A 19,307-nucleotide genomic window follows, 5' to 3' on the forward strand; every position below is an offset into this window, starting at 1 on the left:
TGTCATGCAAACACCTGACTGGTCTCCTTCTCTTTCCACTCATTCCCCTAATCCCCTTATCTCATTTCTCCACCAGATGTGCACAGTTTTATGCCTTTTGGTTAAACCTGCACACCTGTCCCGATTCCCTCACTGAGACATACCTGTCCCCTGTTTTGTTGATTAGCCTAAATTACAGATAGCTGTATCTGTGCTGTGCACCCTGTCTGCCTGCTGTGAAAACCTGCTACACCTTTCTCTTCCTGTTTCCTGTTTCTTTGATTCTGATTGATTGATCACAGTAAACTCTGCTGCTGTTTATGCTAACAAGAACCTAATCTTCTGTATTTAGATGACCTTTGTTTTTTGAATAACTTTGCAAGATTTAAGAGCAATATGGCTCTGACAGAACATGCAGCTAATGTACATCTAATGGGTAAAAAAAAGGGCACGGTGACAACAGAAGAAGCCTAATAGCACAAAAGTATATGGCCTCATCTCGAATGTAATTGGTTGGGAGCTGTTTATTGATTTTCCATTAGTTGCCCTGGAAACACATGCTGCTCGTGACAAACAACAAAAACATTCAGCGTCATTAATGACGGAAATCACACTATACCTTGTTTTACCTTGAAGGATATAATTAGTCCACTAGTTCATTATCATAATGAAATTAAACTGGTAACATTTCTATTGCCAGAAACGTGTTTGATATTGGACAAAGGTATGAAACATTCTCTTACGATTTTGATGACCAGTTGACACATGGCATTACACTTTAATGGTTCCTGTGGAGTTTTAGAATGTCACCTGTTTTTCTAATCCACATCTTGTTTTTATGGGAATGCAAATGAGGGGTCTGATACGCACAATATCTGAGCCTCAAGCATGAAATTCAGAATTGAGTTTACAGTATTTTTTATAACATGCCAATTTACACCCCTCACCTCAAAACCGTTACTGTCCATTTTGCTCCATAAAGAGCACCCTACTTCATGCACTGGAACTAAACGTTGGCATCAAGTGTAAACCGAGACGTGCAGAAACTTCCAGTTTAGATTTATTTTTATTTGATTTCGATATTTGTTACTGATCCTTGTAAGGCAATTGTTGTGGACATGTGCCACACTGAAGGAGCTACTAATTCAGTGTCCAAGGACACTAACATTTGGGCCAGAGGAACTAGGAAATGTACAGCTGTAATTATGACGCATACACAACTGGGTAAAAACGCACGGTTGAGGTTTGATGTCAAGCAAACATAATTTGAACATCTGGGATGAATGCAAACATGACTTCTCAAACTAGTTTCGGTCCTTCACCTACAATCGCATCAACCACCCAGGTGGACTCTACAGGCTTACTTTCTACCTTCGTAAAAAATGCCTTTATTTCCTCCATTAGCAATGAAGTTTGGCACTGAGTGTAAATGATGATGATCCTATTAGGATTTAACAGGTTATCCCTGGGATACTGGGCAGCTGAAAATTTCTGTCAAGCCCTGCCAGGATGATGATTTTGCAATCTCTGTTAAAGACCATGGAGACTTGTAAGGAAGTCAGCTAAAACTGCACCACACAAACTGCCCTCGAAGGCTGGCGGGTCTAAAGTAACTCTATTCATACTTTGCTTCACTGACTCAGTGTAAAGCAGTGAGACTTGCTTGCTTCTTTGAAGCCCCTCACACTTCCCGTCCACACCTGTGCCCTATTTGACTTCTCTCTGACTTACTCTCCACTCCATCTCTCACTCATGCTCAGAGGACTTCACAACTCTAATTGCTGAGATGTCTTTGAGTGAATTGATTAATAAGAAATGTGCTCATCCTCTCCCTTCCATCACGGCAACTGAAATTACTTATTCTGTGACCTGTTCCCCAGGTTCATTAGGCAGGCGTTTTTCCTTTAGCAGCTATTGCTGCCGCTCACTACTTCTTCTATAATCTTCCTTTTCTATATGTCGTTCTCATTTTCATAATTTTTCCTCATCCTCTGAGGGAATTCAGTCTGTCTATTCTATTCCAAGAACATTGTTACATTAGGTGTGAGAGAGGTACAGACTTAGCACCATATGGCTGAATGCTGATTAGACACAAAATAACTACAGGACAAGTGTTGAACAGCTACATACTGTATTACTTGTGTTTCACAACCTAAAATAGTTTGAGTGAATCAGTAAGCGAAAAGGCCTTGCATTCATTTCAAAACACTGCCTTGTTGTCTGTCCATTGTGAGTTGTTTTCACAGAGATCCCACATAACTGCAGTCACACACTGTCGTCCTTAATGGTGCATCACATCTCCACACCTACAATGAGGGTCCTTCCTGGAATTCTGACTCACACTGATGAGATCGGAAATTTGATGAAAGCCTTGAAAAGCAATACTCAGTGAAAAGTGAGAAAAATGAGCTTCTGTTGTGAGAAAGACATGGTTAAATACCACTTGTCTGCTTTGTGGTACAACTGAAGACAATGACCTGGTGAAACACACACACAACAGCAGTACTGGAAAGAAATTACTAAAAGTCAGTTGAACCCCAGGTGGGTGGGTGTGTGAGCGGATCGGAACTGAGGTGATTTCTTTGTAGCTCATCACTATTGATATTACTCCAACTTTTTAATATATGAGCAATAACAAAATTGTCATCCCTGGTCTTTATTACTTTAGTATAAGCACTGCTGCCACAACATATACATATATACTGCATCCAGTGGTTCTGCCCCTTATCAAAAATTAACACTATGCATATGCAAGAAGCATTTAGACCCAAGTCTGCCCCCTGTTGGATAACCGCTGAAATCGTCTACATATGCAGAAAGTACAAAAGGAAGCATGAAAACAATTACGCAGATCATGCAGCTGTTAATTATGCGTATGCATTAGTAAAAGCAAGTATGTACCCTACCTTGGAAAACGTAATAGTTTTGGGATCACAAGCACAACTTGAGGTCGAAAACTAGTTGTGTGTAGACAGCTAGAGAAAAAGATTTCCCCTCCTTACTGCTGAACTTCAGCATTAAATATGACAAAAGTTAAAGCTCATTTAACACACATCAGAAGGCTGTAACTGTTGCAGCCTGGCTTTTGTCATATATAAAGCTGCTGTGGGGAAGCTGTGAAAACACAAGGGTACTTCTCTATACATACAATATCAACAGGCTTGATTTGCGGTTGTCAAAACACACAACACATAAATAAAGGTGCACTTCAGTGAGAAACCTCTAACCACTGCACTTTAAATGTAAGGAGTATATAAATTAAATAAGTAGTGATAGCTAAATATGACACATTTTTCAAAACTGAAACACAGTCTACAGAGACTGGGTATAAATTTGGCAGTTTTTATACCTAACTGCAAAGTATTTTGAATTTGGAACACTGCTGCCTCACTCTCTCACTTAGTTTATGACTCACTTAGAGTATCTTAATGTTTAGAACTAGATCCATAACAATAATTCAGTATATGATCTAGGGGACCCTTGTATCTAGTCTTGCAAAAGCAAACTTTGTAATTGTGTCGATCTCAGAACACAGAAACAGGTCTCTGCAGTGATCGTGTTAACGTGTTTTAACTTAAATTTTCTGACAAATAGTTTGTCTTTGGGTTAGTGCAGTGTTAAGTCCTATGATATTAACTAAACTTTTCTGCTAGGAAATTTTGTTAGAGCAGGACAGTCAGACTGAATACAGACATAGATGCAGAATTCTTCAAATATTGACTTAAATGTGAAAGTAGTGCGACATATGCAGAATTTATTACATTATCATTAGAAAGTTAAATCAGATTTGTAAGTAAACTGAAGCTGATATTTAACTGTAGCCTGCATTAGCAGCACATGCAAGAGCAGAAAGATCACAAATTAGTTACTTACAAGAAAATAGCTATTGAAGGTGGTATTTGACTTCTCTGTTTTATTCTTTGTTTTTCCTGTGACCTTTTATATTAAAGACCTTTTTCATTTTAAATCTTTTTTCTTATTAAAGACCGTTTTTATTATTTTATATTATCTGTTCTGTTAAATTATGTACAGCACGGTAAAGATCCCCCAAACACATTGGAAAATTAGGGGAGTAGTGTCATTATATTTTGTCTTTGCCAGCTACAACTTATATCATGATGGAGCTACGGACTGCTGTTTCCTGAGGCCATCATATATCCCCACTAAACCTGCAGCCTCCACTTCCATAGCCCGACTCTTCTCTCATGTCTCCTCACATATTCTCTTGGCTGGAGGGGGGGAGCTGAGGAGGAGTGACCTAGGTCACTTTCTTCTCTGTCTCTTCAAGATTAACTGATGGTCCCATTGACATTGGGGAGCTCATTAGCAGTTAGCAGTTAAACTTTTCAGCCAAAGTATAGAGGGCCTCGTCTGAATCTCTTATCCCTGAGCCTCTCATTTGAGATGAACACCTCTCATACCCAACAAAGAGGTAAAGGAGTACTACCAACACCCCTACACTGCTGCTCAGCTTTGACCCAAAGCCAAGAAGTACAACTTGTGGCTCTTCAGGATATTCAGATTGCTAATTAATTGTAGAAACATATTTCTTAAGATGATCATTTAGAACATTTCATGGACAGAAAGCAGGAGAGTTGAAGAGTGGCAGCCATGCAACCATCAGGTTAATGGATAATGTAGCTGCTGACAGTTTTATTAAAACCAACACAGGCACCAGAAACTTTCAAAAAAACATTCCGTGGCTTAAAGGTACTAATAGGTGCAAAGGTTTGCATCCCCTTATTGTGACATGGCATAAAGCGTAAAACAAAGAAATATTTTCATCAACATATTCGATGCACAGAGAGCTAGTTTGAATGTTCTTACAGAAATTAACAGTAGATATAAATTATTTTATTGTATTAACTATATATTTTTAAAACACATATAGATTTAATACACGTTAATATCATCATATCATAATATTATATTTTTGTTGACAAAAGATTATTTGTAGTAGTAGTGTATATTAATAAGGTTTGGATTAAGTTTGCATCACCTTATATGCATTTTCACCGTCATTTGTACTAACTTAGTGTGCATTAAATATTATAGTGAAAAAAACAAAATTCTTTGTTTTACTCTTTTAGCCATTTCAAAATAAGGGGATGCAAACTTTTGCACCTGACTGTACATTAGATCAGCGCACAGGTAAAAATGATTCAACCATGGTTAATTTGTGTTTGATATGGATATAAACTGGAACTTTTTAAATGAGAACAAAGATAATTATGTATAAGGGCTTTTAAACCCTGACATTCTATTATAACCGTGTTCAAAAAGGTCTTTAATAATCTTTCAGCCAGTCTATGTATCTGTCGTACTTCTACTTAATCTTAGTAAGTCCTTTGACATAATAGATCATAACCATTTTATAGTAACTCTCAATGACTAAAATGTTTCAAAATGTTACGAACAGGAACCTCTTTTGATCACCACATCATCAAAACATTTACATAATTTCAGTAAAACATTGATCCATGTCTTTGTTACAGTAAAACTGGATCATTATGTTGTTTTGTTTCCAGGTTTAGAACACACAAGAATACAGCGTCAGGACTCTTAGACGGTAGTTATCATCTTTAACATCAGCCTCGATCTTTTCATTCGTTAGCTTTTTGAATCCCTTTATATAAAGAACCCTTTATATGGTTCAAAACACTCATGACTAAATCAGGTCATGTAATCATATAATCCCAGTATTGGTTTTGCCCCTGTTAGGCCTGACTTAAAGGTTCTCTTGACCTGTAGCATCTGAAATGAACTTCAATTCAAGTTAAATTTTACTTGCTTGATCTTCTTGCCCAGTTTTCTCTTACCTAGCTGGGTTACTGTTTGTTTGTGGAGTAAATAAAAATGACTGGCTGCAGAGCTTTTAACTATTGATAGTCTTGAAGAAACATTTAGGCTGTTTCTTCAAGACTTTTTAAAATTTGAAACTAAAAACCTTTATCTAATGTAGGAATGTCTTTTCACTGACACTCATTTGCCTTTTAACTGAGTTTACACATATATATTATCTGTGTATTCTTTTTCTTTTTCAACTTTTTTGGCTTATCCTTTGAGTTCAGGGTTGCCTTCAACCCTCCCCAATTTCTACTGGGCTTTGGAACGACACTGCATGTCTGGGGATGGGGATGTTGGGGGTTCTGTGTCTTGCCCAGAGACCCTTCAACATGTTGTTGGGAGGAGCGGGGCACAAACCTCTGAGCCTATGATCGGTATGCGGTCACTCTACCAACTGAGCCACTGCCCTTTCTTTTTACTTTATTACTTATTTTCGATTGATGTTTTGCACAATTTTTGTACTACACAATTAAATACTTTTATTCTCACCCATTCATTCCAAATGTTCCAGTGCAAATGACTATTTTTGTGCAATATTGTACAAAAGGCTTTTTTATTTTCCAAATTGTTACTATATACCATACATGGTGTGTTTTTCATTTAATAGAAAATCTTTAGTCTTATTCCAAAACACAAAAAATATATGTTTGGAAATCTCGGTTGCCAGATTGGGCTGAAAAATGTTTTTCTATTTAATTGGATGGGTAAAAAAGTTTGGGCATTTTGTAATTAATCTGACTGTGTTTTCTTTAACAAACAGTTCAATGAATAAATCAAATATTGCTCCTCTGTAGTAAAATTGTAGAGTATCAAATTGTTTGCAAAAGTCGCCCAGAAACCCCTGGAACTAACCTGAAAGCATCTGAGAATGTATTTGACATTTTAAAGTCAAACCATTCCCCTAAACACCAAGTAACTAAAGACAGCATCATCAGGAAAGAAAAACCTTCTTCTGGTGATTCTGATGATTTTGTGGAGGTTAGAAGTTAAACTTAATTAATAAAGTCATTGCAGCAAAGAAAATAGTTGCCTTTTCTTCAAATCTTAATTGTGATTAAGAGACTTTTTATTTCACTGGCAGGCACATGTTTTAGGACCCTTAGATGTTTTGGAATCATATTAATTTTACAGTACCAGCAATGAGTCCCATGCTGAGTCCATAATAAATTGTTTAGCAGCCGAATAACCCAGACATACAGCCAGATTCATGAAGAACTATCTTCAGACACAAGAAGTACAAGGCATCCTGTGTTGGATGATATGACCCCAACTGATCCTAATATCATGGAGTCAGTCTGAGATCACATTACGACTGAGAAAAACTAAATTAACAGAAGAACTAAGACATGTTCTTTGGGATGCTTGAAACAACCCAGCTGCCAAATATTGGTTGAAGGAAAACTCATGGCATGTTGATCTGACTCTAAATAAATATACTGGTGTGTAAAACAAGCTTACGTTTTCATGGTGCTTGTCACAGAAGACATTCTGACATGTCACTACAGGAAAAACCCAGCTGAATAACAAAATGAATGATGTGTAGATTACGACTTCAGCGGATCTTTTTCACTGTGGACATTTTGACATGTTAGAACAGGAAAAGCAGAGACAGAGCCATTGTCACACCCATACTTTTCCTATTAGGACAAGTCAAAATGTCTGCTGTGAAAAGGCCTATTATTTTTCTTTTTCCTACCTTGCTTTAGAATGAATGGGATTTGAATTGTTTGCCACTAGGCTTCCTATCATTCACTGGGTCATGCAAACCTGAACTGTAGTGTTGCCATGGAACTAGGGAGCTAGCTATGGGGTACACCTGGAGCCTGTTTTTCTCTCACTACAAGTGATCCAGAAGTGATGCAGACATCACCCACTTAGATTACTGAGGAAAATGTCTAAAATTGATGATTATAGAGGGGTAAGGGGATTCTAAAATTCTCCAACTTGCATTATAGCAACTGCTGCCACTGTGCTGAGTCCTGCTGGTTTCGGCAGTATCTGCAGGTGTGTTCACATTTGACTGAATTATGAAGCAGCCACTTGTGACAAATGTGGTATACATTGATTTTAAAGGGTTAATAATTAAATTTAAACACCATTTCAGAGGTTTTTACACCCTGAGAAAGACTGAAAAGTTTAAGTGCTAAACACTCCTATATGTTTGTGATCCAGTGTTGCTACAGTACACATGAATAAAAAATCTATCCACCTGAAATTGAGTCATGTCTGCATGGAACATGATGTTAAGTCCTGTTTTACGTTGCCCTACACGTCCATCTGAGCACTATTTTTAATGTCTTTCTAATTTCTTTCTAATTTCTAATTTCTAATTTCTAATGTAAATCCTACACATTGATTAAAGCAGGTCAAGTTATTATATATCCTTCTGTCAGATTTCCAGTATATAAACATAAAAAATATCATGATGCAACCTACACATGGACAGACAGCCAGGTATTAATCAGTGTGAGACTTACCTTCATGAAAATGGACACTATGACCAGTCCATTGGGGCTTTTAGCAGCCTCTGTATAATTTGTGTACAGCTCATGATTGTAGTGGATCAGTTGTACCTGGAACATACAGAGAGACATGCAAAAAGTTTGATGAAAAGTTATTGCAATCTGATATTTTGGCTGACTAATTAAACACATGTAGCAAAACACAGTGTGGACCTTCATAGTAAGTGCACAGTAAAACATGGCTTAAAGACAAACTTTTAATGGAGTATGTTTTCATCAAAATACAAAATATCTATCTCTAATCCATAGAGAGCTATAACTGTGAAGCAATGAATGTTGTCAAACTAGTTATGTCTCTCTAAAAATTTTCATTTTTTGAGTTAAGTGAAATCTAATACGTTAATTCATTCCACTCATCATATTAAGTTAATAGAGCAAGTCAGAGCAAGTGATTTTTATTTTTAACAAACATCATATAAGTTATAAATGTAAAGACTACATATTTAAGTTTAATTAATTTAAAAAAATTAAAAAACTAAAAAAATATTATATGATTCCTGTATAATAAAACCTTTGAGTTAAACCCTCTTGTAAATAATCTACTTGGCTCCTTCTGTCAGAAGCACCTAACTATTGTAAAACCTTCTTACCTGCTACATCATGTCAGATGATGATACTTTAAAAGTGAAAATCAATATAGGATTAAATCTCACTCATGCATTTACAGAGACAGTGTAATTGAAAGAGCAGGTGTTCAGAATATTTTTATGCTCTCTGCATAAGTGGACAGATGTAATAAGAGCGACATAATATAGGTTGGGATTCTGCCATCATTTGATCTAACACCAGCCAGCTCACACAGGCTGAGGTGAGAGCAGCTAAACCATCTCACAGCGTGAGGTTAATGTTTCACTGACACACATACTTCAGTCTCTCTCGTAAAGAGTAATTCTTCTATCTTATATCAACGAGTATTTTTTCAATGTCAGACCATATTTAAAAGATTCTATGCTCAGAATTTGTAATGCGTTCTCTCAAAACCCTTCCCCGGATCTCAGAATGTGCCTGCTTGTGCTCAGATTTACTCTGCTCACACTTATAAATGTGTGCTCCCACGATTCCTGTTTCTGTCCAAACCCCACTCTTCGCTCTCAGGTGCTGCTGCATGCTTGCAAAACATCTTTTGGATCTCTGCTATTGCACTCAAGTCTTTGGTGAATAAACTGAAATGACCCTAATAATAACGTAACAGACAGATGGTTGGAATGGCGACGAGTCTGATACTGAGTTTAGCATATAGCACTGTGCTATCTTCTTACAATGACTAAACAGAGGAGAAGCTCTGGCTGCTGTTTTACATTCCCAGAGTTGTACGATCTGCTAAGAAGGAGTACAACCATAAATCACTGTGCAGCAGCCCCTCTACAAGTACTTTTTCTTATTATTTTACATTCACAGCATGGCTAACCAAAACACAATGTAGACTTTTTTGTATAAGGTAAGGTTCCATCCATGTCACAGGTATTCACAGTCATTCTTGTTCTTGGACTAAAGCTAAAAATACACAGTAGCAACCCAACACACAGTCCTGGTATTAACTAGAAAGAAGTCTTTGCAAATGCACAGCAGGACCTGAGAGTGCGGAGGAGGGTTTGAGGTGAAGCACAGGAAATTTGAGAGTACACTGACAGTTTAGAAAGAACGCATTACAAAATCCAAAGATAAAATAATTAAAGTAGATTGATGGCTTTTGGCTTGGGTTGCCACACTGGAACATGTGGATGCTTGATGCCCTTCCTGTTGCAACCCTCCTATTTTTTATTTTATTTTTATTATCTGGTTTCAGGACGAGCACCTGGTGGGGTGGAATTTGAACCTCTGGCCTTCTGCATCTTAACCCAATGCTCAACCACTAAGCCACCAAGCTCCCCTGTGAAGATAGGACTCCAGGTGTTTAGCTCTCCTGCCTCCTGCCTGTGAAACATTGTTAGATATGGGCAGGAGGTATGGTTTGACTTCAAACATAGAAAGTGAAAAGTAGAGTTTTGAAAGGCTGTTCTGACAAATAACACAGTTCAGAGTCAGTAGAGTTGAATCTGTGTGAAATATGTATACATAACCATATTTTTAGGGCATTGTAGGTGTATATTGGTTGGCGGACAGTAAATAAAAGAACTCAAAGATGGAAAAGGACAGGAATTGGGAACATTGTGAGTCATGATTAGGTTCACCACAGTGCCATGGGAACTTATGGTTCAGTGTCAGGCATTTTATAAACTATACATTACATATATAAATATATAAATGACTGAGGAAAGTACATACAAATAATAATTAAAAACAAAGTTACAATTGATGGATTTTTGAAGATTTAGTTGCTGGGCATAAATGTCCAAATTTGATAATGTATATTAGAGTTTCAGGTTGTGGGTCTGGTGCTAGTGATGACAGAAAGTTTCTGCATAGATTGGTTTTAGATTGACTATCTAATAATTTTATTTATCTGACACATCAAAATAACAACTCTGGTTAAAACAATAAGATTGAAAATTATTTACATAATTACAGGCCTGATATCTGGAACCCACAGACATCACCAGATATGCTTATCTGGTGATGTCTGTCTCATTTTCTAAGATATACACGCTTGTATATCTGGGAAAATGAGACTTCTGAGGTGACATCATAGGATCTGCCAGAAAGCACTTTACACAACAAATTAGTGATAGAATCCATTTTCATTCTTGACAGATAAACTGACCTGCTGCCAGTGACATTTAACCAGTAAACGCAGTGGTCAGTGCTGGCTGAATATATTTTCTCATATTTTCTCGTGAGTGATGTCTTCTTTGCTTTGATTGGTTCATTGGATTGATTTCTTGTTGCTGCTTAGTGATTTGGCTTTCTCAAATGTTTATCTAGTTATGTTCGTCTGTTCCTGTGCCCTCTGCGATACCCCCATTTAACTGCCAAAGGGAGTGAGGGCACCTAGACTTATAATGATATTTTTTAATATTAAAAAAATCATTGCTAATTTCAAAATCTGATGCTTTGCAATGAGAAGGGCCATAAAACATACAATATTCATACAATAAAACATACAGAGGGTCTTGGTTTTGATGAAGTTTCCATTTTGCATATTGAAGTGCTACTGAACTCTAAAAACTGCAAAATCTCTCACACTTTATAATCTTCTTCTTTTCCTTTGGGCTGATCCCTTTCAGGGGTCTCCACAGCGAATCATCTGCCTCCATCTAACCCTGTCCTCTGCATCCTAAAACATTTTTAGTTAAAATACTTTTTTACAACAAAAAAATGTAATGATTTACTTCAACAGTGAGGACAAGGCCTTCCTGCGCACATGAATATTTAGTGTTTGTTTTTAAGTTAGACTTGTCCAGTGTCTGACAGAAACAACAAAACACCAGAAAAAATATGAAAAAGAAAAAAGCTTCTGCAGTTACTGCTGTTAACTCAATACGCGCTCACTGAAGTTTGCTGTATTCTCACTTATAAACAGTTCCTTAAAAACCAAGAACTCCTCGCTTTGCTTCACAAATATCAGCAAAAGTTACAGCTACTGCATATACTATTATAACCTAAAGCCTGTGAAATCGCCTTTAGGCTGCATTACTTCTATATTTCAATAGTGACATGCACAGTGAGGAGCTATGAATATAAAAGCACATATTTTGAGCTCAAAGCTGTGGTAATGATTTTTAGATCTTTCCCAAAGGCTCTCAGCCTTTCTCTTCATTACTCAATAAACTTCTCATCCTTGCTCATTTGCAAAGGGTTTGGCACATACTGTACCGGAGCATATAAAACAAATATAAGCAGAGGGTAATTATCAAAAGCTCGACTGGGGCAACGCAGAGCGACGAAACATCTATAAACGCAATCAAGGTGAGAGAGGAAGTGATTAGGGCTCTAGGTTGATCTCCTTAGATTTTTAGGTGAGAACGGCAAAGGCAGCCAAGAGAACTCATCCACACACTCCCTCAGTGACAAATTGCACAAGGTTTGCTGCTGGTGGGGAATAAAGGGCCAGCGTGGACCATAATAAAGTGAGAACGTCTGCCAAATGAACATGAGAAAAGGAGGAGATTCAAAGCCAAATAAAGGTGAGGAAATAGGGTCGTAATTAAATAAAAAAACAGTTAAAGAAAGATCAAAAGAGGAGAGTCACTGTGTCTTGACTAAGCCTGTAAGCCTGCAGCTCTACATCATTTATCGCTAAGTCTCTATTCAGCCACACACACACTAACTGTTGAATACAGTGACTCATCTAACATGTACTGTACAGTACAAGATGTACACTGTGTCTGAGGCCACTGAACAGGTGACAGAGGTACAAACAGATTAACAGATTATATAATAAGGTGTGAGAGATTTTGCAGTTTTTAGAATTCGGTAGCACTTCAAGATGCAATATGAAAACGTCTTCAAAACCCAAACCCTCTGTATGTTTTTATTGTATGAATATTGTATGTTTTTATGGCCCTTCTCATCACAAAGAGTCAGATAACAAGGCTTCCCAAGGCATCAAATTGCAATTTTTTTTACAATCTTTTGGTGTACAACAGGTACCTTTTGGAGTCACTATTAAACTTGTCAAGAATGCCATTATTTGTTGCCACAGGAACTACTGTGCCTACAAATAAAACTGCTGTAAGTTTAGCAAAAACTGTTTCAGGGTAATGTCTCTACGTTAAGAGACAGCATGGGATAGGGTCAGGCACAAAAACTTCAGGGTAAGATTGCTAGTTACAGGAAAAACACATCTCGCACTAGAGTTGAAACCTGGTCTACTGTGGGAAAGTCTTGTGTGTTGTTGTATTATCCAAAACCCCATCCAACAAAAAAAATCACTTTATAAGGTAGGTCATTGTTTTAAGCATCAGAAACTGAAGTTTCAGGGTTTTAATTGCAATTCAAGCTCTGTGATCACTAATACAAATAGGAACCTTAATTGTCAGCATGTAACACAGGAAACCTTAAATGCTATATAGAATACTGTTGGTAATTGTCTTAAATAAGCACTATTTCTAGTGATCCATATACAGACACTAAAGGAATTGTCTCTAATCACAGGTAATGTTTGTCAGTCTGCAACCTGGATTATCCTATTTGTCTATGCCATAGATCTCTATTGTTGTCGGCCAGACATACTGCTCCACTCATTACATCTTTCTTTAGTTCAAAACATGTGGTGAACATTTTAATAAAAGTTGCCTTAAATGATCTAGATCACCATAACTTGATAAAGTGGTCTGAAAGTAAGCCAGTCAACCACTGCATGAACAAAATCTCCCAGTGGAATTAGGGCAAATTGAAGTATTTGGGGACCTCTGTTCCTCTACGTGTGTCCTAGGACAAGACGCTGAACCCCAGGTTACTGCCATCGGTGTGTGTGAGTGAGTGAGTGTGTATGTGTGTGAGAATGTGTGAATCGGTGAACATTGTAAAGCTCTATATAAGTGGCCATTTATCATTTAATGCTCAATCCAAAATCTTATTCAGATGAAAATGCAGAACCAGAGATCAGAAATTAAGCAGATCACATTACGTTTGTCTGTTTGCAGACAAGTGGCATTTGAAAAAATTGCAAGATGAGAGTGGAAGAGTATGTAACATGTACAGTATGTATGTTCTCTGCTCTAGTGGGAGGAAGAAAAAGAGGAAGACCTGGGACTACGCATATACAAAGTTTAACTGATAGCAGTTGCCAATTGCACTGGTCTTCTTTTCTTGTGGACCGATTCCTAAAGATGAACAGAAAATCTGAGGGGTCTCTCTCACTGATGGGATCCATGCCAATTCAACATGCTGAGTCAACTAAAAAGCCACCCGTGATGTGGAGAAAAGAGCAAAACTAGACAAACAGATACTTGCTGGCAGTTCAACGTTGGCTGACAGTCAACTGTCAGCTTAGTGCGTCACAGCACTCAACAAATAAGGCTGTGGCTAGTTTGGGTCTCTGAAGAATACCAAAATAAACCACTTATTTCCAAACCTGTGATACCGGAGCCAGTTTCAGTAGCTTAGGAAGATTTAGTTTTAAAGCTCTGAAAATGTTTTAATGATCATTGGGTAGAAAAGCCTATAAGTCAGCTAGACCAACAATATACTGCACTGAAAGGCAGGTTAATTCTTCTTCAGTGTGGTAGCAGCCACTGTCTAACTTTTTAAGCTTCAGTTATCTGAACCTGGATGGGAAGCACCTCTAAGTGGACGGCCTTTGAGACAACACTGACCTGGTTGTAAAGGTTCACTACAGAATGCCCTCACAAGCATGTGTCCACGAGTGCATTTGTTTGCCCGTGTGTGCATGTGTGTGTGATTGTATTTGTGTTAGAGGGTCGTGACAGTCTCTTTAGACAAAAAAGGGCTGGCCTGGCCCCAGGGGTAGGGAAATATGAAGACAGTAAGTCGATAGTGGAAGAGAGGTGTTCAGTGCTACTGGTGAGGGGGGGTTTAAAAGCACTGGGTTGAAAATGACTCTCTCCATCTCAGCTTCCATCCATCTGTCCTCCCTTCTTAAAATTAACTGGGGCATAGATCCATAAAACTAACAAATGGACAAGGCCTGCTGCTACACACACCAATCACAATCTTATTATGCACAGTGCTGCGGAAAAAATATTTAACCCCCTACTGATTTCAATCCATCCATTCATCCATCTTTAGCACTTATCTTGTCCGGAGTTACAGGGGGCTGGAGTCCATTCCAGCTGTCACTGGGTGAGAGGCGGGGTCCACTCTTTACAGGTCTCCAGTCTATGACAGGTCCAACACAGAGAGAACTACACAGCAACCTTTCACACTCACATTCACACTTACAGGCAATTTAGAGTCACCAATTAACCTAACAAGCATGTCTTTGGACTGTGGGAGGGAAACTGGAGGAAACACACAAGCACAGGAAGAACATGCAAACTCCATATATGGTGGCCACAGCTGGCAGAAGGATTCGAATACGGGACCTTCTAGTTGTGAATAGGCAGGACTAACCATTCCACCTCTGTGCTGCCTGGTAAATCCTCCTGTTTTAGTGTGTATCTTATACTAAACAGTTTTAGTTCTTCAAACATACATAAATTAAAGATTTACACCAGATATGAAAAGGACCTCTGTCTTCCAAAGAGTTTAACTTTGGACTCATCAGTTCATAGAATATTCTCATAAAAGGTTTAAAGATTATCTAGGTTTGTTGTGGCAGAATTCACACGAGGCTAATATTCTTCTGGGTTAGTTTTTACGTTGCCAATCATGCGGCTTGTTTTGGATAGTCAGCACTTTCAAGTCGTCTTCATTTGTAAAAAGAATCCTGAATCTTAGAAATAGCTTTGTAACACTTCCAAGACTGATAGATTTTAATTGGGTATTTCTTTGACTGTATTAACTTAGGGAGTGAATACTGATCATCTGTTTCTTTTTCTAAATATTTTGTGTTTATTGAGTTTATCTTTGTTTTATGTTAGATTTTTAGATCGGAAACAGTTTAGTATGAGATACACACAGAAAGGAAATATCAGGAGGGGATCAGGCTTCTTTTTCACAGCGCTGTACCAACCTACCTGATTATTGTTTAGGTGCTTTACTGACTGCCAATGCAATACAAATCATCTTTCTATCTGTTATCTGTGTTAATACTCATCCTAATGCACTGGTAATTGAACATAATCCCAAATGTAGTTATATTCCTTCATTTATATTTATGCCTGCATGTTTGTGTTGTTTAGAGCAAGCCATGCCGTGAAGTGATGTTCTGATGTGATTTTAGATCCACCACAATTTGGATGCTGCTTTTCAGATGTGGGCAGACTGTGTTGTTTAATAGTGATTAATGATAATTAGGGGAAGAGAAAATAAAACAGAGCAAGCTTTTCCCCATTCAAAGCTCTATGACCGATAATTTGCAGCAGTGATATTAGCTCAATGTGATTTTCCATGGGTCTGTGTTTGAAAGAGGTCATATGAGCAGTCTGTGATTGATGGCTGGTTAAAATATTTGGAACATCTGCCCATGGCAAATCCTTCTCAAACACTTCACATGATTTGTATTAAATATAGCTGGATCCTCTCTGCTGTCCTCTTCAGTTTATAGAGGGCAACTCCCTGTTGAATTTCTTAGGTATAACTCAATCTGCATAGATACCATACAGATATTTTTTATACTGCTTCCTTTTTTTTTCATAGATTATATAGTAGAGTCAGACTGAATATTTGTGAAGAGTGAATGGAAATGAAAGAATCAAAATTAGTGCTCTCTACTGCCGTACGGCAGGTTGTAGCGCTTTTTGCTCACTCGTGGCTGTTGTTGAATAATGATAGCTCCTCAAAAGATCACAGCTCTCAGGTTTGGAGCAGAATTACAGCAAACTAAAAAGGTTTCACTGCCTTTTGTAAAGCATGTGTTTTTCCTACAGTGTCTACAATCTACGTAAGCCAACAATGAACTGACTCCACCAGCTTGTCCTGTTTCTCTTTGTTCAAGAGATGCAATTATGACCCTTTTAGTCTCATTTGTATAAATATTGAATGTATTTTAAACATATCTATGACATTTTTATTCACCTAAAATTGTTCAGATTTAGATTAAGATTTTCATCTTCACAAACAGCCCAGATTCCCCTCTGTCCTCAATCAGGCAGTTTTAAAAGCTATTAGTATAACATTAGCATTATGCATTAATAAGCCTCTGCTCTAAATGCCTGAAGGCAAATGGAAAACAAAGAATGAAGTGCATGTTCTTACCCTGCGACTGCACCTACAGTATGCTCTTCATGGTTGGAGGCTGGAACTTAAATAGAGTAATACAGTAGTTTTGTAATTATAAACTTGACTATTATCCTGAAATTAAGGGCAAGAACCTGCTGCCAGACAACAAAGACTTCAATGGGTTCTGAATGGGGTCTAAGCTAACTAATGGTAGCTTTAGCACAGGTAACATATTGTATTCCTTCAGCTGAATAACATGGCTGGGGTGGTTTAGAAATGTTTATTATGTAGTTTATGTCTGAAGGATTATTGTAACTAAATTAAATTAAATTAATTCTAAATTAAACATATTTTCGAAAAAACAAAACCCACACTAATCTACCCTGAATTAACTTCTTCATCTGTGCCACAGACCTCCATTACATCCCACAAATGATTAAAAACACACGAGCCAGACACATTTTTTCCCGCCAAAACACATTATAATTGTTTTTGAAAAGTAACAAAGGTCACAGAGCACAGATGAATAAATTAATGCTTAAAGTTTCAGATTGACAGACACTACACATGAGTTCAGGAAATGTATTGATGTTGTTAGTGTCTGTAATGGGATTATTGAAAATACAGTTAGTTTATAAATTGACTGTAGTAATCCTTTATCCCCAGATTCACTGATGCAATGAAAATAAAGAATCTATCTATCTATCTATCTATCTATCTATCTATCTATCTATCTATCTATCTATCTATCTATCTATCTATCTATCTATCTATCTATCTATCTATCTATCTATCTAACGCCCATTACCAACATCCTGCCATAATACTTCCCTGGCCGTGATGCAAACTCCATCAGCCAGAGTTATAAATGCTCTGTTCTGCTCAATAAACCTTTAGAACAGTGTTTCTGTACACTTACAGGGGCAGGGATGTTAACTGATATAACCTTGATGAACCACAGCAGAGCATTTGTACTGTGCTTGTTGTTCGTTATAGGGTGAGTAAATGTGTGTTTGTGTGTGAATTCATCTTTGAGCATTTTGTGAAACTCTTTCTGTCACTTGCTGATCATTGGATCCCAAGACTCTGGAGTAGATTCTGGGAGAAATGAATGAATGAATGTCTGAATGAATGTCTGTTTTCCCTTCACCATTATCTGAACTAACCTTACGATCCTTTAACATCTACCTCTGACAACTCCCAAGCTTTGGGATTTGATGTTTAGTGTTACCGTGACATTTCTTTGATACCCTGTGACTGACTGGATAAAAAGCAAGAGAAGCATCTACAATTTTCTGCCAAGATGGCCACACTGTGCCTCTTAAACATGTTTTCCCTTACTTAAACATAACTTTGGAAAAAAGAATAAAAAGAGAGGATTTTAATACCTGTGATAACCTGTTTCCACCCTGTACACTGGACTGAAATGAACACAAAGCGGTGACTCCCTGGAAGAGGAAATCCGTCTAAAAACTACCGATGGAGTTCATTTTACTATCTACTATTTTCTAAAGTTTACAGGCAGTTTGTACTCAACAGAACACAGCTATCTTGTACTGCCACATTTAACTGGATTGATGCATCACGTGCTGTATCGAGTTTGGTCTGATTTAGATAGACAATATTTACATAAGTACTTTCAATCTCAATTCAAACAACATAATCAAAAGACGTTTGACCTGACTTTTTTCTTTTTTTTAATCCAAGAATAATACTGTAGGATGAAGTTTTCTCTGACTCTATAAACACAAAGACAAAGAAACCCAGTGGAGGAATCATTTTGGAATATTTTAGCACTTATTAAAAGAGCAAGGTGTTTCATTTTCAGATCAGACTTAGAACCAGTTCCATGGGAGCAAAGCTGAACACATCACACAGACACCTCCACCATAAATGAATCCCCCAGGTACTGGAATGTTTGGTTTGGCAGCAGCCACTCAGCCACCATACAGTATGACAGCAGCTTCTGTCTCATTCAGACACAATACTGTACTCTACTGTATAAATTTATTGATCAGTTATAACAGTTGTTTTTGTATCTTTTACATGGAAATTTGGCTGACATGATGTACATTCACTCTTAAGAACAGAATCTACACACAGTAAAGGCCACGGATATGTTTGTCTGTTAAGTTTGTTTGAGTGCAGACATGTTTGTGCAAAACAACTAGATAGATAACAGATAACTCTGGGCAAGCTTGTCCTCCAGAAGACAAGTATCTCTATATTTCCTGAAATTTAAAATCATTTTTGACTTCATCAGTTGTGTACTGATCTCTGAGTACAGTGTTCACT

At 37.5% G+C, this 19,307-nt stretch overlaps 1 protein-coding gene across 4 annotated transcripts in view; it reads right to left on the reverse strand.

Moving 5' to 3' along the window:
• The window catches only part of ca10a (carbonic anhydrase Xa), a 261,443-nt gene that overhangs the window by 13,384 nt on the left and 228,752 nt on the right, over positions 1–19,307 (reverse strand). For all 4 annotated transcript variants that reach the window (XM_067489008.1, XM_067489007.1, XM_067489006.1 and 1 more), the window contains one exon: positions 8,304–8,399. In XM_067489008.1, coding sequence (XP_067345109.1) covers positions 8,304–8,399 — 96 coding nt within the window. The remainder of the gene's footprint in view (positions 1–8,303; positions 8,400–19,307) is intronic.

The sequence above is a fragment of the Channa argus genome, chromosome 20 (genome assembly GCF_033026475.1).
Source record: "Channa argus isolate prfri chromosome 20, Channa argus male v1.0, whole genome shotgun sequence".
Lineage (NCBI taxonomy): Eukaryota > Metazoa > Chordata > Actinopteri > Anabantiformes > Channidae > Channa > Channa argus.